A 25,945-nucleotide genomic window follows, 5' to 3' on the forward strand; every position below is an offset into this window, starting at 1 on the left:
TGGTAAGAATCACTGTCTTGTTTTAGGAGTTTTCAGGTAAAGATAGTTGTGTCACATGAATTAATTGCCTGTTGAGCCAGGGTTTATGAAATAATGTTTTCATATGCTTTGGTTTCAGTATTTTAGATTTTGGACTGTAAATCAGTCCCTATGAACAGGCTGTGCATTAATGTCCTTTACACACATCCAGTGGGGTATATATTGTATCTATTACAGAGATTTAGACCTTCTGAACATTGAAGCTAGAGAACAACCAAGCTTTTTCAGTCTGGTCAGCATAATTTTTTAGAGAATATTTACTGCATAGTGTCATATTAAGTTTGATGGTAAATAAATAAGGCAGCTCTGACTTGTTAGCTTTCATTCTCCACTGTTCAGGTTGGACTGTTAGCCTTCTGGGAACTGAGAGATTAATGCAAGCCTCTCTTCTCTTAGATTCCCTTCTTTGTTTCCTTTTATTTGTTTACTTTCTTTGAATTAGGCTGCCTCATCTACTTTTAGATTTTTAAATTCCCTAGAGGCAGGGACTGTGTCTAGGTTGGTTTTATGGAGAACACTCAGCATATTGTGGGGGTGTTATAAACATGCCATCTGTATCAATTTAAAATTCAGTTTCAGACCTCTTAGTACTTTCCTTTGTGTCTACTTGGTTATAGAAATCTGAACTGGAATAGAGGTGCTTAGCCCGTAAGGCTATATAAATCCATTAAGTACACATTTTTGTGGACGTATAATGCTTCTATAGTTCCAGTCAAAATCTGCCTTTCATATACAATATCTTATATTTTTATCTTTAAATTTAGATACACTAATTAGTTTTTTTATTTGAATGTTAATCACATTGGAATAGAAAATTGCTTCACTGACAGATTACTTTTGTCTGGAGCATCTTTCACCAGTTTGATGGTATTTATTGCCTGATCTGTGTTTAGGTATAAGGTTAGTTTGTTTTAAGCTTACTTTGTCTCAAAGGAGAAGAAGGAAATTGGATCAACTATGTATTTCAATTTTAGATTTTAAAAGTCACTGGAAATGAAATTGGAAGATACACCCATACATTAGACACACACACACACACACACACACACACACACACAACACATAGTGTGTTGACTATAATGAATTTCTTTTCATATATGGATTCATAACTAGTCTCATTGTTTGATAGACATCTGTTAACATTAGAAGATTTCTACATATTTCTGTTAGGTATATACCTGACAGTAAACTTGCTGGGTCATTAAGTATTCCTGTGTTTACCTTTGGTAGTTAATGTCAAACTTTGCCTCATTCACCAGCAGCATGAGAGTTCCAGTTGCCTACCATCTTTGCCAACACTTAAATTTTTTCTGGCTTTTTCACTTTAACTATTCTGCTGGGTTTGTGGTGGCATCACATTTTGGTTTTAATTACATTTTTCGTTGATGCCTAATGAAGCCAAGCCCCTTCTCGTATATGTATTGGCTGTTTGGATAGTCTTGTCTTATCTTGTCTTTTCCTTTCCTTTTCTCTTCTCTTTTTTCTTCCTTCCTTCTTCCCTCCTTTCCTTTCTTTCTTTCTTTCTTTCTTTCTTTCTTTCTTTCTTTCTTTCCTTCTTTCATAAAGTGCCTATTCGAATCTGTCTTTTAAAAATTGATCTGTAGATAAAGATTTTACGTATTCTGGGTGTGGTTCTTTTGTCAGATATGTATATTACAAATATTTTCTTCTGTTTGATGGTTTGCTTGCCCTTTAATACTTTTAACGTGTCTTTCGATGAACAAATGTTCTTGATTTTAGTCCAGTCCAAATTTTTTATTTTTTCCCTTATGGGTAGTGCTCTTTGTTTGTGTCCTGCTTAAGAAGTTTCTGTCTCCTCCAAGGTCATGAAGAAATTTTATGTTTCCTTTTAAAAGCATTATTTTATCTTTTAAATGTAAACCTATGATCTATTTAGAATTGACTTTTGGATATGGTTTGAAGTGGGAGAGGTCAAGGTTTATTTTTTTCCCATATGGATACCCAGATGACCATCTATTGAAAAAATTTTTCTTTTCCTCCACTAGAATGCTGCTGACTTCACTTTTAATTTTTGAAGGCTAGGTTTGCCATTGTTGTCTTTCCATTTGAAATACATTGATAAATAAAATAAATACTCATGGTCCCACTCATGTCAAACACCATCACTTTTGCTTCTACATCAAAAGTGCTATTTGTTTATCAGAAATAGTGATAATATCCTAAGTTGGGTTTAAAGGATATATTGTCCATTTCTTTCATGTGCAACTCTCTGCAGTTAAACTTTATAGAGCCCTAGGGAGATACCACCCCATTAAAGTGTGTGAAAGATACCCCCTGGATTTGGCTTGATGCCCTGTGTGGCAAAATGAGGCAGCCCTAACTGCTACTTGTAATAACTGGCTAATACAAAAACAAAATACATTAAGTTTTCTGTGCTGTAGCAATCCACCTTTTGCAAATAAGGGTTATTTTTATTTAAGTATAGTATTGTAGTGTGCCACAGGTTTAAAGGGGTAGAGTAGGAGATAGTCTTTGAGGTAGTATATGTGGCTTTCCCGAATTTACTAGATCATATAACCTTATTTATTAATGTTTCATACTTGTACTTATTTTTTATTTAAAAGGTAGTTAGTGTCAGTCCAGATATTCTATGCCAGTTCCTTACTAGATCACACTTCTGTCCTAGGAAGAAACTTTCTAAGATCCTTAGAATGTTCTAAACTTGAGTAAACACATTCAGAAGATGACTCTTGAGGTGTATGGCTACTCTTAAATGTATTTGCTTGGAGACAGAACCATTTTTAAGTTTCTAAGAATCTAGAGGCCCTCTTTACTATAGCTTTTAAACTGTGTCTTATGAAGTTATTTTTTTCCACAAATCAGTTCTCCTTGAATTTCATGCCTCAGTTTAATCATCAACAAATATGCCTGACTGGTGACTTAAGAGGATTTTTATTAGCATCATAACCTGATATCATTAAGTCTTTAAAACATTGGGAGGGTAAAGGTGGGATAATAGTATAAAAACAGAATCATAATCCCTATTAGATAGGATGTGGAACTGCTTAATAAACGTTTGCTATAATTAGTCCACTGGTTAAATTAATCATGGGACAAAAAACAACAAAAAACAAAAAACTCTGTCATTGCTACAAACTGCGACCCTATCCCTGGGCAGCTCTGTCACCAAGGATTGCCAGTGGTTGGAAGATACCTTACTTTGAGCCTGGTCAACTCAGCACAAACCCCTAACTCCTGTCAGAAAAGCAACCAAAAGCTGTATCCTGACATTAGGTCAGCAGCATCCTAAATAAACAATAAGGATGGAATATTTAGAGTTATGAGGTCTTTTAAACCAGAAAAAAACCCAAAAATTACTAATGAGAATTTTGTGTGGCTTTGGCTATTTTACTAGAATATCATACATTCTGTAAATTGAAAATAGTTGCAGCAGTAGTATGATTTTTAATACTTTAATGATTAATATTCTTTTGAGATTCATTTTTAGGTATGATTATATGTTACTTAAAAGGCCACCTCGGTGTTTTTAAGTGAACTGCACTCTTCTCTCTTAACACCTGTTATTACAATACTCTTTTTATTATATGTAGTCTACATGGCTACCTAAGGGAATAATTGATTCTGATTCTGTTGCCAAGTCTAATTATTTGCATTTCTTTAATGTTTTTATTTATTTTTGAGAAAGAGACACAGAGAGACAGATCATGAGCGGGGGAGGGGCAGAGAGTGAGCAAGACTCAGAATCTGAAACAAGCTCCAGGCTCCAAGCTGTCAGCACAGAGCATGATGCAGGGCTCGAACTGGAGATGAGATCATGAATGGAGCCAAAGTTGGACGCTTAACTGACTGAGCCACCCAAGCACCCTAATCATTTGTATTTCTAAAAGATTCAAATTTGAGTTGTCTATTCCCTGCTGATCATGTTTTTCCTTAAATTTTATTGGTTAGCTGAAATCATATCACACACCCTATATGAAAGGCATTGTGCTAAGGGTTATGGAGGAATCCATGAATAAAATGCATTAAAACCCTAGTTTAGGGGTGCCTGGGTGGCTCAGTCGGTTGAGCGTCCGACTTCGGCTCAGGTCATGATCTCGCGGTCCGTGAGTTCGAGCCCCGCGTCGGGCTCTGTGCTGACAACTCAGAGCCTGGAGCCTGTTTCAGATTCTGTGTCTCCCTCTCTCTGACCCTCCCCCGTTCATGCTCTGTCTCTCTCTGTCTCAAAAATAAATAAACGTTAAAAAAAAAATTAAAAACAAAAAACAAAAAAACAAAAAAACCCTAGTTAAAAAAAAAAAAACATTCTGGTAGAAGAGGAAAAGGAGGGAAGAAATAAGTTCTTATTATTATAGATGCCAAATATTTAGGTACTTTTGCATTTTCATTCAATTTTCAATATAGTTCTTCAGGGTTACCAGTGATGTCCCCAGATGAGGCACTTGATACTCAAAGAGGTTAAGTTGCCCAGAGTCACACAGCTAGTAAAGGTTAGTGCAAGGCCAGATTTCATCCAAGTCTGACCCCAAAACTCGTGGTCAGTGACTGTTGAGAAGATGGCCACTATTAAGGAGAATGGGTAAATTTTGGGCATAGGGAAACAGAAAGAAGATTATTTTAGGAGAAAGAAAATTGTGAAGGCCAGAAAATTTAGCCTTGTTACAACCAAGTAATCAGGTGAAACCTGACTAGATGCTCGCAAACTTTTGGTTCTTAGGACCTCCTTGTATTAAAAGCATTGAGGGCTTCAAAGAGCTTTTTTGTTTGTATGGGTTATATCTATTAATATTTACCATATGAGAAACAAAAACAAATTTAAAAATAGTAATTTAGAAATAACAAAACCATTACATATTAACATCAAGTAACATTTTTATTAAAAATAACTTTTCCAGGGGCACCTGAGTGGCTCAGTTGGTTAAGCATCCAACTCTTGACTTCGGCTCAGGTCATGATCTAATGGTTCATGAGTTTGAGCCCCACATTGGAGCTACACTGTCAGTGCAGAGCCTGCTTAGGATTCGGTCTCTGTCTTTCTCTCTGCCCCACCCCCGCTTGTGCTCTCTCTCTCAAAATAAATAAGAATTAAAAAAATCAAAATCTAAGAATTAGATGATAGTTGAATCCTCATATCTGCTGAGGAATTCAGTCTGTTACAATATCACATGCCATATAACTGGAAAACTCCACTGTATACTCATGAGGTATTGAGAGTGAAAAAAGGTAAATAACATGTTAGTTTTATCATGAAATTAATGCTGTCTGCATAGACCTGAAGGTGTTTTAGAAAACCCATGGGACTTCTTTGGAGTATTATTGGGCAAGCTGGTGAAAGAGAACCCAATTGAGTATGTAGGGTTGAGTTCATTGGTTATGTTTGGTTTTAATAAACAATGTGGGAGCCACTGAAATTTTCTAAGGGAAGATGAAATAGAGCTGTGCTTTTAGAAGATTATTCTACACATAATGCATAGATTTGGGAAGCAATTACAGTTGTACTATAATTGGTTGTTGAGGTAACTGTGATAAGCAGTGTAACAGATATTGAGAATATATTGTACTCTTTATCTGACTATACATGAAGGACAAGAGAAAGAGTCAAAATGATGCTGAGATTTTTGAGCCTTGTGACTGGGAGACTAATACTCTATTAGTAGATCTAGGAAACACAGGAGAAGAAGTAAGCTTGAGAAGGAAAGTAGTGGATTAAGTTTTAGAAAAATGTACAAAATCTACAAAAAAAATGTTTTACGTTATTATTACGTTGAAATAAATTTAGTCTTAGAGAAAAGTTACAAAAAATGATACAAAAAATTCATATGTATCCTTCACCTATTTTTCCCTATTATCTACAACTTACATAACCATAGTACATCTATCAAAATGAAGAAAGTAACATTAAATACAATACTATAAACTAAACTCCTGACCTAACTCAGATTTCACCAGTTTTTCTACTGTTCTTTTCCTATTTGAGGATCCATTCTGGGACCCCACACTGAATTTATTTGTTATGTCTCCTTAGTACATATGTTGTATATGTACTAAGATATGTACTGAGATAGCTCCTCGGTTTTCCTCTTATAAAAATTAATTAGTGAAAAGAGAAGATGTTTATTATAAGTGTAGTGGAAAAAAGTGTCTTTTCATCTTTTTTTTTTTTTTTTAATTTTTTTTTTCAACGTTTATTTATTTTTGGGACAGAGAGAGACAGAGCATGAACGGGGGAGGGGCAGAGAGAGAGGGAGACACAGAATCTGAAACAGGCTCCAGGCTCTGAGCTATCAGCACAGAGCCTGACGCGGGGCTCGAACTCACGGACCGCGAGATCGTGACCTGGCTGAAGTCGGACGCTTAACCAACTGCGCCACCCAGGCGCCCCTTCATCTTTTTAAAAATGCCTAAGAACCTGAGTAAAATTTCACTATTTTTTCTTTAAAAAGTTACAAAAGTGGGCGCCTGGGTGGCTCAGCCAGTTAAGCGTCCGACTTCGGCTCAGGTCATGATCTTGCAGTTTGTGAGTTCGAGCCCTGGGTTGGGCTCTGTGCTGACAGCTCAGAGCCTGGAGCCTGCTTTGGATTCTGTGCCCCTCCCTCTCTCTCTCTGCCCCTCCCCTGCTCTCAGTCTGTCTCTCTGTCTCTCAAAAATAAATAATAAAAATATTTTAAAAAAATAAATGGTTTTAAATGCTTTGTCTTTGAGACCTTTTACCTTTAGTCAGTGTGAGGTAAAAGCATGGCCATGAGGAGGCCTAGGCAAGGGATTAAAATGAAACAGTTATTTGGAGACTACCTATAGTGTACATCCTAGATTTCGAGGTTTGGTGGAATAGGAAGAAGTGTTCAGGAAGTCAGAGCCAGGGTCGGGTTGTGAACTGTATTTTAGAGTGGCTTCCATGAGCAGTAAGAAATGTGAAGTTAGGTTTTGGCTCTTACATGAGGATCTTATGGACTTGAGCAATTTGTATAATTCAGTGATGATTCTTACAGAGACAGTGGAGAGAGGAGCAAAGGAAGAGATTACTAATCCTAGAATTTCCTTTTGAAATAACATAAGAATCACTAAATTATTTTTAATAGAAAATTTATGTGGCTGTGATGATAGAAGTAGATAAGTAAGAATGCCAATTAAATCAGAAAAACTATAAATCAATAATAAGACAGTTTTTGAAAAACTTGGAGTAAACTAAATCAGAAGAGACAATTCAACAAGGATAAGTGGTTCTTGTTTTGTGTGTGTGTGTGTGTGTGTGTGTGTGTGTGTGTGTGTGTGTGTGTTTGTGTGTCCTATCTTAAAAGTACACTGGCTGCTGAATAGACTAAGAACAAAAGGGTGGGGTTTTGGTTTCTTTGGTTTTAGTTTTTGTTTGTTACATATTTCACCCCCTTAGCAAGTCTCAGAATTCCTCATTTTTCTTTATTCAGTTTTAGGAATCTGTAGTTTTCTGGGTGAGGGAGAGTATATTTTGAGCCTTTTGTTTTCTGTTGGTTCTGTCTGTACCTAGACAAAATAGTTTCATTTATATATTTCCAAATATATCAGGGCATATTTCTAGAGATGTGGTTTAAGAAAGGTATAGAACCTTAGATATTTAGACGCCTAAAAAGTCTAGGATGTGTTAGTCTCCTCACCTAAGCATTAGTGTCATTATTAGTAAGTAATGATCAATCTCACTGTTAAGAATGTTTGATGTACTGTCAGCTGCTTCTTTCCTATAATAAGTGAGCTTTAAATAGACAACTTAAGAACGTAACCTTTACAGTTCAGTTGTGAGATTTTCTCTCTTGTCCTGAGCTCTAACTGCTCCTAACAGGAGGTAGAATCAGGGCACAAAAATATAAAAACAAGATAACCTTTATTTTTCTATAATATGTTAAGGAGATTTGAACAACAGTTTAACATTTAAAATTTGAACATGATTCAAGGCTATTACAAATAAAATTAATATGGAGTTGTTAGTATACAAAATAAATTTATGTATTTATGTATATTTGATATATTCACACATACAATAGTTCTATAAAAGCTGTATGGAAGTTATTTATAACTTCCAGTTTTTTAACTATGGAAACTCATTTTCTAAACAAGTAGTTTTGTAGTTAAGATAAGGGCAAACTAGTCGTATTTATCCATTTACACTAATGTTTAGAAAACTCAACGTGATTAATATTTTCAGAAGTAATCTCCTAAAAGCCCAGATTAGAAAACTATTAAATAAAGCACAGTCATCTAAAATGGATCTGTGACTTGGGAACACCCCTCCCCCAGTCATTTAAACTGTTCAATAATTGCATTCTGCTACTAGAGAATTGTACAGTTATCCATTCCATATTAATGTAACATTTACTTGAATGCTTACTACATGTCAGGGATTGCTGTACATTTCACATGTATCATTTCTCTTGTTTGTTATAGAAACTATGGATAAAGGTACAAATGCCACTTTACATTGAAGAAAACTAAGGTTTAGAGAGGAAAAAAAAAAGTTTTGCCCAAGATCATATGGCAAGTGAGTAATGGCACCTGGACCTGAAGTTCCAAGCCTTGCTTTTTGACCATTTTTGCTAAGTCAAAGACTGAAATCTTCCTCTTTATTGTTCAACTATACCTGGAGCAAAGAAGCTGCTAACTGTGTTAAATTCTTATCAGGAAGAAGAATATAGCACCAGCTGTGAAGATAACAGCAACAAAAACAAAATGAGAGTACCAGGATATACTGGAGAAGATTTGAAAGAAGGAGACCAGAGTTTGCATTTGGCTCAGTTTTAAGCTCATATGTCACTTTCTTAGGAAGGCCTTTCCTACCACATCCTCTTCCATATTTGTCTCTGTTAGAACACTGAACTCATTTCTGTAATTATACAATGATTCTAAGGTGCACATATTTTTCATTATAGCATGTCTAAAATCTGGATTCATCTTATAATTGATGGTATCTTAATTGGTAGCATTTCTCCTTAATTGTTGGTACAGAAAATAAGGATGTAATTTATGTTCGATGGCATCTTAGATTTGATGAAACACAGTATTTAAATGTGTTCCCATGGAAAGGTTTATATCATTCCAGCAGTTTTAAGTACCAGGTAGAGACAACGATTTTCCAGTTTCTAACCTAGTTCTCTTTTAAATTTTTTTTTTTTCAACGTTTATTTATTTTTGGGACACAGAGAGACAGAGCATGAACGGGGGAGGGGCAGAGAGAGAGGGAGACACAGAATCGGAAACAGGCTCCAGGCTCTGAGCCATCAGCCCAGAGCCTGACGCGGGGCTCGAACTCACGGACCGCGAGATCGTGACCTGGCTGAAGTCGGACGCTTAACCGACTGCGCCACCCAGGCGCCCCTCTAGTTCTCTTTTATTTTTTTTAAAAAATTTTTTTTTTTCAACGTTTTTTATTTATTTTTGGGACAGAGAGAGACAGAGCATGAATGGGGGAGGGGCAGAGAGAGCGGGAGACACAGAATTGGAAACAGGCTCCAGGCTCTGAGCCATCAGCCCAGAGCCCGACGCGGGGCTCGAACTCACGGACCGCGAGATCGTGACCTGGCTGAAGTCGGACGCTTAACCGACTGCGCCACCCAGGCGCCCCTCTAGTTCTCTTTTATTTTTTTTTAAAAATTTTTTTTTTTTCAACGTTTTTTATTTATTTTTGGGACAGAGAGAGACAGAGCATGAATGGGGGAGGGGCAGAGAGAGCGGGAGACACAGAATTGGAAACAGGCTCCAGGCTCTGAGCCATCAGCCCAGAGCCCGACGCGGGGCTCGAACTCACGGACCGCGAGATCGTGACCTGGCTGAAGTCGGACGCTTAACCGACTGCGCCACCCAGGCGCCCCTCTAGTTCTCTTTTAAAGTCCAGGTCTGCATGCATGATTAACTGAATCTCCCTTTGATACCACAGGGATCCCTGTTTCAATATGTGTACTTTCCAAACAAACTTGTCTTTTAGTATTCCATCTCAGTAATGGAATCTACATTTGTGAAGCTAAAAAGCTAGAAGTTTGCCAGGTTTTGAATCCTACTTCTACCCTATACTAGTTATAAAGAGACACAGTGAAACGTTTGCCTTTATTCTTCACCTGTAAAATGGGTACACCTACCCCCTGAAGTGGTTAGGACAATAAAACATGGAGTACATGTTAGCTGCCACTAATCTTCATGATAAATATCTGTGACCTCTCTCCTTAATTCTATACATGTAATTTCATCATGAAACCCTGTGAGAGGTAAGCTCTTCAAAACATCTCATTTCTATCCAATTTTATCTCATTGCTACTTCTCCACCCCAAGCCCTCATTTTTCTCACCTATACTAATAGCTTCTCCTCTTTTGCATCTCTAATCTGTTCTATACAAAGACCAGTCAGCCATCTTTCAAATCAGATCATGCAGCTTCTTAAAACCCCCAATCCTTGGTATGATGTGTATTGTTCTCAGTTGTCTGCCTGGCCTACATTTTCAGCCTCATCTTTTGCCACTCTACCTCACAGTGTCAATCATTTCTCCCAAAACAAATTCCCATTCATCCTTATTTTTCTTTTTTTTTTTTTTTTTTTTTATGGCATTGGTGTTTTATTTTATTTTTTTTTATTTTTTTTTTTTATAATATATGAAATTTATTGTCCAAATTGGTTTCCATAAAACACCCAGTGCTCATCCCAAAAGGTGCCCTCCTCAATACCCATCACCCACCCTCTCCTCCCTCCCACCCCCCATCAACCCTCAGTTTGTTCTCAGTTTTTAACAGTCTCTTATGCTTTGGCTCTCTCCCACTCTAACCTCTTTTTTTTTTTTTTTTTCCTTTTTTCCTCCCCCTCCCCCACGGGTTCCTGTTACGTTTCTCAGGGTCCACATAAGAGTGAAATCATATGGTATCTGTCTTTCTCTGTATGGCTTATTTCACTTAGCATCACACTCTCCAGTTCCATCCACGTTGCTACAAAAGGCCATATTTCATTTTTTCTCATTGCCACGTAGTATTCCATTGTGTATATAAACCACAATTTCTTTATCCATTCATCAGTTGGTGGACATTTAGGCTCTTTCCATAATTTGGCTATTGTTGAGAGTGCTGCTATGAACATTGGGGTACAAGTGCCCCTATGCATCAGTACTCCTGTATCCCTTGGATAAATTCCCAGCAGTGCTATTGCTGGGTCATAGGGTAGGTCTATTTTTAATTTTCTGAGGAACCTCCACACTGTTTTCCAGAGCGGCTGCACCAATTTGCATTCCCACCAACAGTGCAAGAGGGTTCCCGTTTCTCCACATCCTCGCCAGCATCTATAGTCTCCTGATTTGTTCATTTTGGCCACTCTGACTGGCGTGAGGTGATACCTGAGTGTGGTTTTGATTTGTATTTCCCTGATAAGGAGCGACGCTGAACATCTTTTCATGTGCCTGTTGGCCATCCGGATGTCTTCTTTAGACAAGTGTCTATTCATGTTTTCTGCCCATTTCTTCACTGGGTTATTTGTTTTTCGGGTGTGGAGTTTGGTGAGCTCTTTATAGATTCTGGATACTAGCCCTTTGTCTGATATGTCATTTGCAAATATCTTTTCCCATTCCGTTGGTTGCCTTTTAGTTTTGTTGGTTGTTTCCTTTGCTGTGCAGAAGCTTTTTATCTTCATAAGGTCCCAGTAATTCACTTTTGCTTTTAATTCCCTTGCCTTTGGGGATGTGTCGAGTAAGAGATTGCTACGGCTGAGGTCAGAGAGGTCTTTTCCTGCTTTCTCCTCTAAGGTTTTGATGGTTTCCTGTCTCACATTCAGGTCCTTTATCCATTTTGAGTTTATTTTTGTGAATGGTGTGAGAAAGTGGTCTAGTTTCAACCTTCTGCATGTTGCTGTCCAGTTCTCCCAGCACCATTTGTTAAAGAGGCTGTCTTTTTTCCATTGGATGTTCTTTCCTGCTTTGTCAAAGATGAGTTGACCATACGTTTGTGGGTCTAGTTCTGGGGTTTCTATTCTATTCCATTGGTCCATGTGTCTGTTTTTGTGCCAATACCATGCTGTCTTGATGATGACAGCTTTGTAGTAGAGGCTAAAGTCTGGGATTGTGATGCCTCCTGCTTTGGTCTTCTTCTTCAAAATTCCTTTGGCTATTCGGGGCTTTTTGTGGTTCCATATGAATTTTAGGATTGCTTGTTCTAGTTTCGAGAAGAATGCTGGTGCAATTTTGATTGGGATTGCATTGAATGTGTAGATAGCTTTGGGTAGTATTGACATTTTGACAATATTTATTTTTCCAATCCATGAGCAGGGAATGTCTTTCCATTTCTTTAAATCTTCTTCAATTTCCTTCGTAAGGTTTCTATAGTTTTCAGCATACAGATCCTTTACATCTTTGGTTAGATTTATTCCTAGGTATTTTATGCTTCTTGGTGCAATTGTGAATGGGATCAGTTTCTTTATTTGTCTTTCTGTTGCTTCATTGTTAGTGTATAAGAATGCAACTGATTTCTGTACATTGATTTTGTATCCTGCAACTTTGCTGAATTCATGTATCAATTCTAGCAGACTTTTGGTGGAGTCTATCGGATTTTCCATGTATAATATCATGTCATCTGCAAAGAGCGAAAGCTTGACTTCATCTTTGCCAATTTTGATGCCTTTGATTTCCTTTTGTTGTCTGATTGCTGATGCTAGAACTTCCAGCACTATGTTAAACAACAGCGGTGAGAGTGGGCATCCCTGTCGTGTTCCTGATCTCAGGGAAAAAGCTCTCAGTTTTTCCCCGTTGAGGATGATGTTAGCTGTGGGCTTTTCATAAATGGCTCTTATGATCTTTAAGTATGTTCCTTCTATCCCGACTTTCTCAAGGGTTTTTATTAAGAAAGGGTGCTGGATTTTGTCAAAGGTCTTTTCTGCATCGATTGACAGGATCATATGGTTCTTCTCTTTTTTTTTGTTAATGTGATGTATCACGTTGATTGATTTGCGAATGTTGAACCAGCCCTGCATCCCAGGAATGAATCCCACTTGATCATGGTGAATAATTCTTTTTATATGCCGTTGAATTCGATTTGCTAGTATCTTATTGAGAATTTTTGCATCCGTATTCATCAGGGATATTGGCCGGTAGTTCTCTTTTTTTACTGGGTCTCTGTCTGGTTTAGGAATCAAAGTAATACTGGCTTCATAGAATGAGTCTGGAAGTTTTCCTTCCCTTTCTATTTCTTGGAATAGCTTGAGAAGGATAGGTATTATCTCTGCTTTAAACGTCTGGTAGAACTCCCCTGGGAAGCCATCTGGTCCTGGACTCTTATTTGTTGGGAGATTTTTAATAACCGATTCAATTTCTTCGCTGGTTATGGGTCTGTTCAAGCTTTCTATTTCCTCCTGGTTGAGTTTTGGAAGAGTGTGGGTGTTCAGGAATTTGTCCATTTCTTCCAGGTTGTCCAATTTGTTGGCATATAATTTTTCATAGTATTCCCTGATAATTGTTTGTATCTCTGAGGGATTGGTTGTAATAATTCCATTTTCATTCATGATTTTATCTATTTGGGTCATCTCCCTTTTCTTTTTGAGAAGCCTGGCTAGAGGTTTGTCAATTTTGTTTATTTTTTCAAAAAACCAACTCTTGGTTTCGTTGATCTGCTCTACAGTTTTTTTAGACTCTATATTGTTTATTTCTGCTCTGATCTTTATTATTTCTCTTCTTCTGCTGGGTTTAGGCTGCCTTTGCTGTTCTGCTTCCATTTCCTTTAGGTGTGCTGTTAGATTTTGTATTTGGGATTTTTCTTGTTTCTTGAGATAGGCCTGGATTGCAATGTATTTTCCTCTCAGGACTGCCTTCGCTGCGTCCCAAAGCGTTTGGATTGTTGTATTTTCATTTTCGTTTGTTTCCATATATTTTTTTATTTCTTCTCTAATTGCCTGGTTGACCCACTCATTCGTTAGTAGGGTGCTCTTTAACCTCCATGCTTTTGGAGGTTTTCCAGACTTTTTTCTGTGGTTGATTTCAAGCTTCATAGCATTGTGGTCTGAAAGTATGCATGGTATAATTTCAATTCTGGTAAACTTATGGAGGGCTGTTTTGTGACCCAGTATATGATCTATCTTGGAGAATGTTCCATGTGCACTCGAGAAGAAAGTATATTCTGTTGCTTTGGGATGCAGAGTTCTAAATATATCTGTCAAGTCCATCTGATCCAATGTCTCATTCAGGGCCCTTGTTTCTTTATTGACCGTGTGTCTAGATGATCTATCCATTTCTGTAAGTGGGGTGTTAAAGTCCCCTGCAATTACCACATTCTTATCAATAAGGTTGCTTAGGTTTATGAGTAGTTGTTTTATATATTTGGGGGCTCCGGTATTCGGCGCATAGACATTTATAATTGTTAGCTCTTCCTGATGGATAGACCCTGTAACTATTATATAATGTCCTTCTTCATCTCTTGTTACAGCCTTTAATTTAAAGTCTAGATTGTCTGATATAAGTATGGCTACTCCAGCTTTCTTTTGGCTTCCAGTAGCATGATAAATAGTTCTCCATCCCCTCACTCTCAATCTAAAGGTGTCCTCAGGTCTAAAATGAGTCTCTTGTAGACAGCAAATAGATGGGTCTTGTTTTTTTATCCATCCTGATACCCTATGTCTTTTGGTTGGCGCATTTAATCCATTTACATTCAGTGTTATTATAGAAAGATATGGGTTTAGAGTCATTGTGATGTCTGTATGTTTTATGCTTGTAGTGATGTCTCTGGTATTTTGTCTCACAGGGTCCCCCTTAGGATCTCTTGTAGGGCTGGTTTAGTGGTGACAAATTCCTTCAGTTTTTGTTTGTTTGGGAAGACCTTTATCTCTCCTTCTATTCTAAATGACAGACTTGCTGGATAAAGGATTCTCGGCTGCATATTTTTTCTGTCTAGCACACTGAAAATCTCGTGCCAATTCTTTCTGGCCTGCCAAGTTTCAAAAGAGAGATCAGTCACGAGTCTTATAGGTCTCCCTTTATATGTGAGGGCACGTTTACCCCTTGCTGCTTTCAGAATTTTCTCTTTATCCTTGTATTTTGCCAGTTTCACTATGATATGTCGTGCAGAAGATCGATTCAGGTTCCGTCTGGAGGGAGTTCTCTGTGCTTCTTGGATTTCAATGCCTTTTTCCTTCCCCAGTTCAGGGAAGTTCTCAGCTATTATTTCTTCAAGTACCCCTTCAGCACCTTTCCCTCTCTCTTCCTCCTCTGGGATACCAATTATGCGTATATTATTTCTTTTTAGTGTATCACTTAGTTCTCTAATTTTCCCCTCATACTCCTGGATTTTTTTATCTCTCTTTCTCTCAGCTTCCTCTTTTTCCATAACTTTATCTTCTAGTTCACCTATTCTCTCCTCTGCCTCTTCAATCCGAGCTGTGGTGGTCTCCATTTTGTTTTGCATTTCATTTAAAGCGTTTTTCAGCTCCTCATGACTGTTCCTTAGTCCCTTGATCTCTGTAGCAAGGGATTCTCTGCTGTCCTGTATACTGTTTTCAAGCCCGGCGATTAATTTTATGACTATTATTCTAAATTCACTTTCTGTTATATTATTTAAATCCTTTTTGATCAGCCATCCTTATTTTTCAACTTAGATGCCACTTCCTCAAAGACATTCTGATCTTCCAAAGTTGAAGTGGGTACTTCAGTCCTAATGTATAATCTTTTATATTGAATTTATACCTTTCAAATTTGGGGTGAAGGTAAGGAAGTTAAATGATTTCTCCAAGGCTTGTGATGCTAGTTATGGCAGAACTAGAATGTCAACCCAGGACTGGCCAACTGTCATTTCCATGATCCTTCATTTGCTTCCTTGAGAGCAGAAAAGAGCATATGAATCAATGTGCCAGGCTTTCAAATATGGCCTGACTTCTCTCCTTTCTTTCCATTTAATCTTCAGGTTGTTCTTTCAATATCCATTTGGCTGTCAGCCATCCCAAAGTAGATTGTAAACCTACTGAAGTCATTCTTCATATATTCTTATAGTATAGGCGCTTTTTTTTTTTTTTTTTTACATGAGAGAACATTTGCATGAGTAAGGGAGGGGCAGAGAGCGAATCCCAAGCAGGGATGGGGCTCAATTTCATGACCATGAGATCATGACCTGAGCTGGTATCAAGAGTTGAATGCTAGGGGCGCCTGGGTGGCGCAGTCGGTTGGGCGTCCGACTTCAGCCAGGTCACGATCTCACAGTCCGTGAGTTCGAGCCCCGCGTCAGGCACTGGGCTGATGGCTCAGAGCCTGGAGCCTGTTTCCGATTCTGTGTCTCCCTCTCTCTCTGCCCCTCCCCCGTTCATGCTCTGTCTCTCTCTGTCCCAAAAATAAATAAACGTTGAAAAAAAATTAAAAAAAAAAAAAAAGTTGAATGCTTAACAGACTGAGCTACCAAGACACCTCTATAGCATTCTTATATATCTAGCACTTACATAAATTACTTTGCATACAGTAGATACTCATAAATATTTTTGACTTAGGAATATTAGAGAAAAACTATTGTAATCAATTTAATTTTTTCAAGGTTTGGAGCTATCTCACGAAGGAATTTCATACCTCCCATCCTCTTCTACCAATCAGTAACAGTACATTGACTGTTTCATATTTTGAATAGAACTGCCTAAAATTATTTTGAAGTAAATAGTTTGTGTCTATTCTATACAAAGACAATAGTTTGTGTCTTCATGAATTATTATGATTGTGTCACTGGAAAAACAATTAACCTTAAGTATTTTTGCTTTGCTACAGGAATTAAGTGATCTACAACGTGACCCACCTGCTCATTGTTCAGCTGGACCTGTGGGAGATGACTGTAAGCATTGCTTTCTTGCTAGGATTTTGCTACCATTAATGATATAGGTTTGAACACTTGTTAATGACTCCAAATCTCGTTTATTTTTTCAGTGTTCCACTGGCAAGCAACTATTATGGGACCTGTAAGTATGATTCACAAATATGAAATTAATTCTCTCAGCCATACTTCATTCTTGCCATTTCACCTTTGATCAGATGTTTGTAGCTAAGGTGGAGTTTTTTTGTACTCTGAATCACTCAGGAAGAAAAATACGGTTAAAGGATTTATGATAATTTTCTAAAGCAATGGTGGCAAATACTTGCTAGGATCACTGTGCTTTTTCCTTTGCCACATCCTTGATCATTACACATAGTCATGGATCATGCATAGTGCAACCAGGCTGTGTGTTTGCTTTATCTGTTTAAAAAAAAATTTTTTTTTAACGTTTGTTTATTTTTGAGACAAAGAGAGACAAAGCATGAACGGGGGAGGGGCAGAGAGAGGGAGACACAGAATCTGAAACAGGCTCCAGGCTCTGAGCTGTCAGCACAGAGCCCAACGCGGGGCTCAAACTCACGGACCGCGAGATCATGACCTGAGCCGAAGTCGGCTGCTTAACCAACTGAGCCACCCAGGCGCCCCATCTGTTTTTAAACACAAAAGTCAGTTGTTCAGAACTAAGCATTATTCTCACATCACCAAGTTTTGTAGGTTAGAAATGAGTCTTATTAACTCAGTAATGGAATACCTGCAAGTAACAAGCACCAGTTTACAATAACTTTCTTCACTGTTCGCATGTGTGAGAGAACGGATGAGATACTGCAATGGATCTGTCTTTGCCACCTCACGATTGGTTGTTTTTAGTTTTGGTGTATTGTACTGAACTCAGAATTACCTGTGATTTTATGATTGGCTTTTCTTAACACTTAACCACCTTTGTTAAGATTATTTCTTTCTATACCTAAGAGGCAGTTATGACTTGAAACAGGCTTTTCTTTCGTGCACAAAAAACTGATTGCATAAGAATGGGCATTGACAACCTTCTGGGTGAGAGTATACTAGTAGCATGTTTCCATGAACATCATTCTCTCTTCCCTCCCCTGAAAGAGCTGTATCTAGTAAGCCATAGAGGTTTTAATCATATTGCCTTGTGTTTCACTTTTAAAAACAATAGCAATTACTGAATTTTCAGAGCTGGAGTCCTAGGAAAATGTCTCAAATTACTAAATTGTTATATTAAGTTAGCTTACCAAAGGGTAAAATGCAACATATTTATTTAAATAACAACAGTAAGAATCTAGGTATTTGTTTTTCATTGCTTACTAAGAACCTTCAAAATACTATTATTAAAAGGCCCACCCTAACCACTTGAATTATAGCCCTTCACAGATATTTCTTAGGTGAATCACATGTAGCAAATGGTTACAAATGATGTTACTCATCCCCCCTTTATTTTAGTAATGCATACATGCCACTCTATAATATGATTTGAATATCTGAGCAGACCATATCTGTTGATTGTAATTACTTACATTTTCCACATTCCTTATAATTTTTGATGAACTAGAATTAAACTAGTAAGAATAATTACACTGTACAGTTCTCTAATGTATATGCAGAAACTTAAGGAAGTAATGATAGTCTTGCTGTTATTACCAAAGTGGTAGTTTAACATGATAAATTTAATTAAATATAAAGGACTCAAAACAGAATTTTAGGGTTTAACTGTTACTAAGTGAAGATTGGAGGTCTGCATTGTGTGTTACTTAGCCTTTCCTTTTTATAACTTGGTCTTTTTAGTTTATCTCTATTCTTGCCCCTTTCTTATAGGACTATCAGAACTTAAGTTTTATAAATAAAAAGGTAAACATAGCCCTAACCTTTTTTCCCATACTGATTACTGTTGCAGAAAATTCTTCTTTTCTCAAAGCAATCTTGCGTGTATACTGATCTTTAAAAATCTTTACTCACAAACAGACCTGTTTGAGTAAGTCACACCACTGTGTGTATGCGATTTTTATGTTTAACCATCATGATTGTTGTCTTCCTTCATACCTGCAAAGGGAAACCTGTTTTCAAGGTAAATGATTTGAACTTATGACAAAATGATGGCATTTTTTTTCAAATATATTTGGGGGGAAATCATCTTAGGTTATTAAATAAATATAATAACCAAACACTGATGCAAATATTTGTAATTTCAGCCTGATAGCGCCTATCAAGGTGGAGTCTTCTTTCTCACTGTACATTTTCCGACAGACTATCCTTTTAAGCCACCAAAGGTATTTTTAGTTTTATGATTGGTGTGACTCCTTTATCAGGGATTTTACTTTCTACCCCAAGATATGTTCATGATGTCAGAGACTTTGGGTAGATTAGCATGTTCAAACTATTCTGTAAAATCACTGAATCTAAAATATGCTTTCTTACTCAAATATTGGACTATATCTGTAAAACAAAAGGTGGTATCTGATATACTATAAATTAGCTTCTTTACCTTTTTTCCCCCCTCCTCATTAGATATATATGTAGTTTGGGAAATTTTTAATGGTCAAAAATCAGACTTTTTTTTTTTTTAATTTTTATTTTTAATGTTTATTTATTTTTGACAGAGAGAGAGAGACAGAGCATGAGCGGGGGAGGGGCAAAGAGAGAGGGAGACACAGAATCCGAAGCAGGCTCCAGGCTCTGAGATGTTAGCATAGAGCCCGACGCGGGGCTCGAACTCACAGACCGTGAGATCATGACCTGAGCCGAAGTCGGACACTCAACCGACTGAGCCACCCAGGTGCCCCCAAAAATCAGACTTTTCTGTTCAGAGGATTATCTTTCCAAAGTTGACCTTATTTCTCAGTTCTTAAGTATTCAACAAAAATTTATTGAGCACCTCCAATGTTCTGTTACATTGGGGACTACAAAAGTAAATATGACACAGCCCTTTTATTAAGTATGGTAGGGAAAATAAAAACATGTTCTTATTAAATTAAATTTAGACTAGACCTGAAGAGAAAATAAATGATGGTGACATCAAGGAGGGACAGATTTGTTAACAAATTCTGTCACTTGAAATAATTATTTTATATTTTTAAGAACACCTGATTAACATTATATTTATGAAACAGTATGACAATAACTCTTGTGGAAGATTAGAATTGTTAGCAGATTCCTTAGGATAAGTAACAGGCTGAGGCCCCTCAACTTCCCTCTGGAACAATGTCAGCACTCTATTTGTAGATCCAGGCGTCACTTGTAAGTATCAGTGATTTTCAAATTAAGAAAAGGATTACTTTGAGGGATGATGGAAGCCATGGTTAATTATTCAGGTACTACTCAGCCAGTCATACCAGCTATTATAGGCTTATTTATTATATTCCAAAAATAGTTCTCAATTCCCGGGGGGGGGGGGGGGGGGGGGGGGGGGGGGGAGGGGATACTGACTCTTTTTGCTTTCATACTCCCAGTAGCTATGTATGCACAAAGTAGATGCTCAATTTGTGTTGAATACATTTCTCCTCTAAGGTCATATAAAATTCTAGAGCAAATTGGTTCTCTTTGTTCATAGATAATGGATTGTCACATTTTTGTTTTGTTTTTAGATTGCTTTCACAACAAAAATTTACCATCCAAACATAAACAGTAATGGAAGTATTTGTCTTGATATCCTGAGGTCACAATGGTCACCAGCTCTGACTGTATCAAAAGGTAATTTCATTTATCAGATTTATAACAGCTGATAACAGTGAGACAGAAAAAATATTTAGGGACTAAATATTTAGGGAAGTATTAGCAGAAGTATTCAGGGACTAAAGTTAAAAAAAAAAAATCTGTGTTTTCTCCTGCTTTGATTTTGCTTTTCTTACCTAGTTCTTCTATTACTCTTTTGCTTTTAGCAGTTAACTTATGGGGAGGGGTTGATGGGCAAATATAAATGATAAAATGAGAGAAATCTTAAATGTTAGAGCTAGAAATTTGGATAAGCCTGTTGACATTTTGCCCCTTTAGTTTGGGCTTTAAAGAGAGAGACAGAGATAGAGTAAAAATAAGATTTTGGGACCAGCTGCCTCATTTATTATGTGGGATTGTTGATGTAATGAGTAAAGCTTTGTATCTTTTACTTCATCTAGGAAATACCTGATTAGGCTGATAACTGATTTAAAATGAATGACACATTTCACTCTTTAGAATAATGCACTACATTTAGCATGTTAGTCTAAACTTTGAATAATCAATAACATTATTGTAATGACTGATAACATAATCCCTGCGGATTCTCATCTTTCACAGATATATAGTTTTGTTCTTTGCTAAATTATCAGATATGTACCCTAGACTATCTGAAGCCTTTTTGTTATTAGCCAATACTATTTGCTGTGCCAGCCCTCTTAATTCATGTCTTGTTTCTCTAGCAGAAGAGAACCTGACTGTTCAAAATATTGTTTTGAGTTACAAGCATCTGCCCCTGAAGTAATTTGGTAGTTTTCCCTTTTCGTAAAATTTTTTTAAAATTTAGGAAAACTTACTTCTCTTGAAGGATTCAGGGGAGGAATCTATGGTCATTTAAAATGTCTTTTAAATAAATGCTACCTGAATGTTTAACTTATTTTTTATAAAAGTGATAAGGATTATAGGAAGCAGCATCCACAGCCATAGTTATTTTAAATATTAGGTAAGTAGTAGCCCTTCAGGTCAGCTAGTTATTATGACTGGCAGCTTTTCTGACCTAAAATATTTGTTTAAAATGTTCATGTCGATTCTAGTGTCTTTTTAAAAAATCTCACATAGTGTAACTGTTATGCAGTAGATGTAGGAAAAATTTTCTGTCGAAGGGTTATTCAAATGAATATACTCTTTTCCTGGAATGGTATCACAAAATGAAATTCATTTGGCATAAGTGCTTAAGTACTTACACATATAAAAGAAATGGCAGACTGCCAGATGTTAAGCATTTATCTCCTAACTCTTGCAGCTTTTTATAAATATTAATTAGTATGGTTGGCTTCTGGAAACTATCCTTTAAGAAGAATTTCTAATAGCCTCAGTTTCCTCATCTGTAAAATGGGGATTATAATAGTATTAACCATATAAGGTCACTATTCATCTGGCACATAGTAAGCACTCAAATGAATGTTAACTATTACTACCTTTTTCCTTATCTTAAAACATTTGATTTGTGTGCATGATCATGAAATCAGGGCACCTGGCTCTTGACAGCAAGAGTGGGGAATGAAGAACTTCCCTCTTGGTTATTTTATAGGGTAGCTTATACTTTTGCTCATTTGTGCATTTTTCACTTTTTAATATTTTAAATGGTTTATGTTGCTTTTTATCATGAGTTTAGTATGGAAACTTTCTAGGGATGTGGGCCCAGATAATCTACCCTATTGGTTTAATATACAAGGCATAAAATTTCACTGGGCAGATAAGGAAGATGAATAAAATATTAGTTTTCTCATTAGCCCTGAGCAACCCCTTGTCTGTATCATTTAAGAATTAACTCTGCTTTATACATTCACTTGTGGATTTGTAAGAGTAGGAAAAGGTAAAGGAACATAGAGGTGGGTGAAGATGAAATATTGTTCCAAAGACTCCTTGTACCCCCTCAGAAGTGGTAGCATGCAATTGAAGCAGACAAATGAGGAACCAGAGTCCTTGTTCCTTACTTTTTCAGATACTTAGATTTTTTTTTTAAATGTAGCTATTTGAATTTGTATTTTGACATGGCAGTAAACAACTACTTTTTCAATTTTCACTTATATTTTAATATACTATACAAGCTATGTATTGATAACTGTTCACATTATGTTTAAATGAGTGATACAAATGTGTATGGAATAAAAGATTCATTAAAAAATCTGACAAATGTTTCTTCTTGGTAGGCAAACTATAGCACCAAGTCAAAGTAAAAAAGTGCATAAACATGAGTCCGAAATGGTTTTTGGACTGTTAACTGTAATTTGATTGCTTTAATTTGAATTGATTAGAACATAGATCTTCTGCATTAGATAATTTTCTCATTAAAATACAAAAATATCTCTAAGAAATATCTAAAGTTAGGATACGATCTAACAATGTTTTGATTGGGTACCATATTTGGGGTGTATATGTATTACCTAAAAATATTTTTGTAGAGAACTCTTGAGTTTAAATGTTGTTAATAGTTACTTTAGAGATGCACATTTTTTAAATAAGTATAAATTCAAATAGAATTTAAAACTTCAAAAGTTTTAGTAATTTTTTATTATATACATTGTATGGTAATTTTATAATTTTAAATATTAAAAATACTTGCTCCTAACCAAAGATAATCTAAAATGTAATTTAATATGTTTATTTTATTTTGTTTTCTTTGTAAGTTCATTGTCTGTATTCAGTAAAGTCATTTTCATACATGTGATTGTATAAAATAGATCATTATCTAATGTGATGTTCTCTTTTCAATCTAGTTTTATTGTCCATATGTTCTCTACTTTGTGATCCTAATCCCGATGACCCCTTAGTACCAGATATTGCACAAATCTATAAATCAGACAAAGAAAAGTAAGTGTTTACTGATATTAGTTTCTGTTTAGAAGTATTTCTAGGTAGTCTGCCAAAACATAAGTATTATTAATATATTTAAGTCCATTTAATTGTGCTTATTATCTTTCCAATGGAAGATATTGTTCCTTTTAAAATTTTTTAAAAATCTTTTTTAAATCCTTTAAAAATATTTTTATAAAAAATATTGTTCCTTCCTACATAGTGTTTAATCCTTTACTATTTAATAGTACATGTTTATATTTGCATGATATGTCATGTTTTTTGATAGAAAGAACTATACATAGTTCTAGGTAATAAATTTAAAATAAAAGTATTTGATAATTGGAAAGCATTGAATACTATATTCCTTATCTTCTCCCCAGAAGAGAAGATATCCCTAACTGCCTCCACCCTGACCTAATTTTCAAGCTGCCTCATTTTGCTGGTACCATTGATTCATTTACAGTTTACAGATTAATGCCCATTCAGGGTTGGCTTTTATAGATTTGTTAGAAATTGGTTTCTTCATTTTTTTGTTTATAACTTAGGCATTTTTTTATATTGGTTGTAGAGAAATCCATCAGTTAAAAAATCACTTGTTTTCTGTTTTATTTAATGTATGGTCTAACTCACATTGACCCAATAATTGGCATATGAATGATTTTTGCAATTAAGTGTAAGATGGTAGAATATACAGTTTTATATAAATAGGTCTTCTAAAAGGTTCAATTTGTATGTTTTTACTATATCCCTTTTGTATGCCCACAGATACAACAGACATGCAAGAGAATGGACTCAGAAATATGCAATGTAAAAACAAAAAAAATTTTCATATATACCAGAGTACTGTAAATCTAGGTTTTTTCAACATTAGCAGTAAATTGAGCACTGTTTACTGTTTCATTGTACCATGAAATCTTTGATTTTTATCCATTTTACATGTATTTCTGAAGCAAGACAGACTTCCAAAAATACCCTTAAGACTGTGATGAGAGCATTTGTCATTTTGTATGCATTGAGAAAGACATTTATTATGGTTTTTAAGATACTTGGACATCTGCATCTTCAGCTTACAAGATCTGCAGTGCATCTGAAAAGCAACCAAATTATTTTTTGCTGAAACTAGATGTTTTTACATGAGAAATACTGTATGTGTTGTCTAAGATGTTATCAGTTTTATAAATCTGTATTCAGATTTCATTCTTTGTTAGCTCACTTTATAATTTGTATTTTTTTACTGTATAGACTAAATATATTCTATGTACATGTACCTAAACTCGTTACCTTTTTCCTGTGAACAGTATTGAAAAAACCCAACAACTGGTAATTAAATGAATTAACTGTCTGTCTCCCTTGTTTTAGGGTATTCTGTAGATTGAGTGCAGATTTCTTAAACCTGAAATGATCTTTACACTGTAATTCTCAGTATCCTGATTATGGAGAAACACTTGTTTTGATTTTGTTATACTTGACTTAACTTTATTGCAATGTGAATTAATTGCACTGCTAAGTAGGAAGATGTGTAACTTTTATTTGTTGCTATTCACATTTGAATTTTTTTTTTCTGTATAGGCAATATTATATTGACATCTTTTACAGATATTAATGTAGCTTTTTCCATATAAATAAAATGCTTTTTCTACTATTTGTCTTGATTACTTAAAGAAATAAATTATAAGTAAGGATAAAAACTATAAAATTTTGCATGAAAATTAATTCCAAATTGTGGGAATGAGGTCTGTTGTGTTTAGCATTAATTACCATTGATTTTTAAAATTCTATTTCTTTAGGTTTGTATCTGTTTACTGTATTAAAAGTCTAGAGGATGATATACATTGGTCCCTTGTTATAGAAGAGAATTTAGAATACGCTGAGGTTTGTCTTGGATCACATTTTAAATGGATTATTTACTAAAGTACTGTGATGAGTATAAGGCAGTGTCACCCACATTGAAGAAAGTATAGACCTGAAAAATACATTAGTTTAATTCATTAAAATGCCCCTCTAGATGAAATGGACATTGTATTTCTTAACATTTTAAAAGCTAGAATTTTTATCATTTGGTGTCATCACAGTTTAAAAGAGGACATCCATTTTTTACTAAAGATGTTATAAAGAAAATTCTCAAATGATGCTTTCCTCTGTTTTTATAAATTTCCAGTTAAAAAGTGATTTAAATAAACAGGTTATCTTTGCAGATTTTAAAGAAAGCTAGAAAGTTTAATGTTTTAACTTGAAAAAAATACATTTCTAATTATTTAGCATGCTTACCAAACTTGAGTGGGTGTCATTTTTAAGAAGAGTTGTAGCTCTTTGGATTATTGCAGTAGCTGTGTAAGTGTACCAGAATCTGTGATTGATGTAGTCATTAGCGAAGCATTTAAATCACTTAAGTATTTTATCATGGATCATTATTATTAAAGCACAAAATAACCTGTTGTTAGAAAATGTGTTTTTATAAATGAATGTAAAAATAATTAAATGAATTGTGAAGTGGATGTTTAAGAAAATAGAGGCTTAAAAAGTACTATTAAGTAATGTCTTGAAACAGACATATCATGAAAAACACTGCTTTACTACCTATATGATTATAAGCTACATTCACCCAGAATTTGAACACTCAACATCATTAGATTTCAGTATT

At 35.7% G+C, this 25,945-nt stretch overlaps 1 protein-coding gene across 2 annotated transcripts in view; it reads left to right on the plus strand.

Moving 5' to 3' along the window:
* The window catches only part of UBE2D1 (ubiquitin conjugating enzyme E2 D1), a 36,145-nt gene extending 11,199 nt beyond the window's left edge, over positions 1–24,946 (plus strand). Inside the window, exons 1-7 of one of the 2 annotated variants that reach the window (XM_045437451.1) lie at positions 9,892–10,244; positions 16,737–16,800; positions 16,893–16,924; positions 18,987–19,064; positions 20,379–20,484; positions 23,226–23,319; positions 24,070–24,946. In XM_045437451.1, the coding sequence (XP_045293407.1) occupies positions 16,916–16,924; positions 18,987–19,064; positions 20,379–20,484; positions 23,226–23,319; positions 24,070–24,115 (333 nt within the window). In that variant the 5' untranslated portion in view covers positions 9,892–10,244; positions 16,737–16,800; positions 16,893–16,915 and the 3' untranslated portion in view covers positions 24,116–24,946. Of the gene's footprint in view, positions 1–9,891; positions 10,245–16,736; positions 16,801–16,892; positions 16,925–18,986; positions 19,065–20,378; positions 20,485–23,225; positions 23,320–24,069 lie in introns of those variants that run through there. The other variant, XM_045437450.1, reaches the window with a different exon arrangement.
* Positions 24,947–25,945: the final 999 nt, after the last annotated feature.

The sequence above is a fragment of the Leopardus geoffroyi genome, chromosome D2, assembly GCF_018350155.1.
Source record: "Leopardus geoffroyi isolate Oge1 chromosome D2, O.geoffroyi_Oge1_pat1.0, whole genome shotgun sequence".
NCBI classification, from domain to species: Eukaryota; Metazoa; Chordata; class Mammalia; order Carnivora; family Felidae; genus Leopardus; species Leopardus geoffroyi.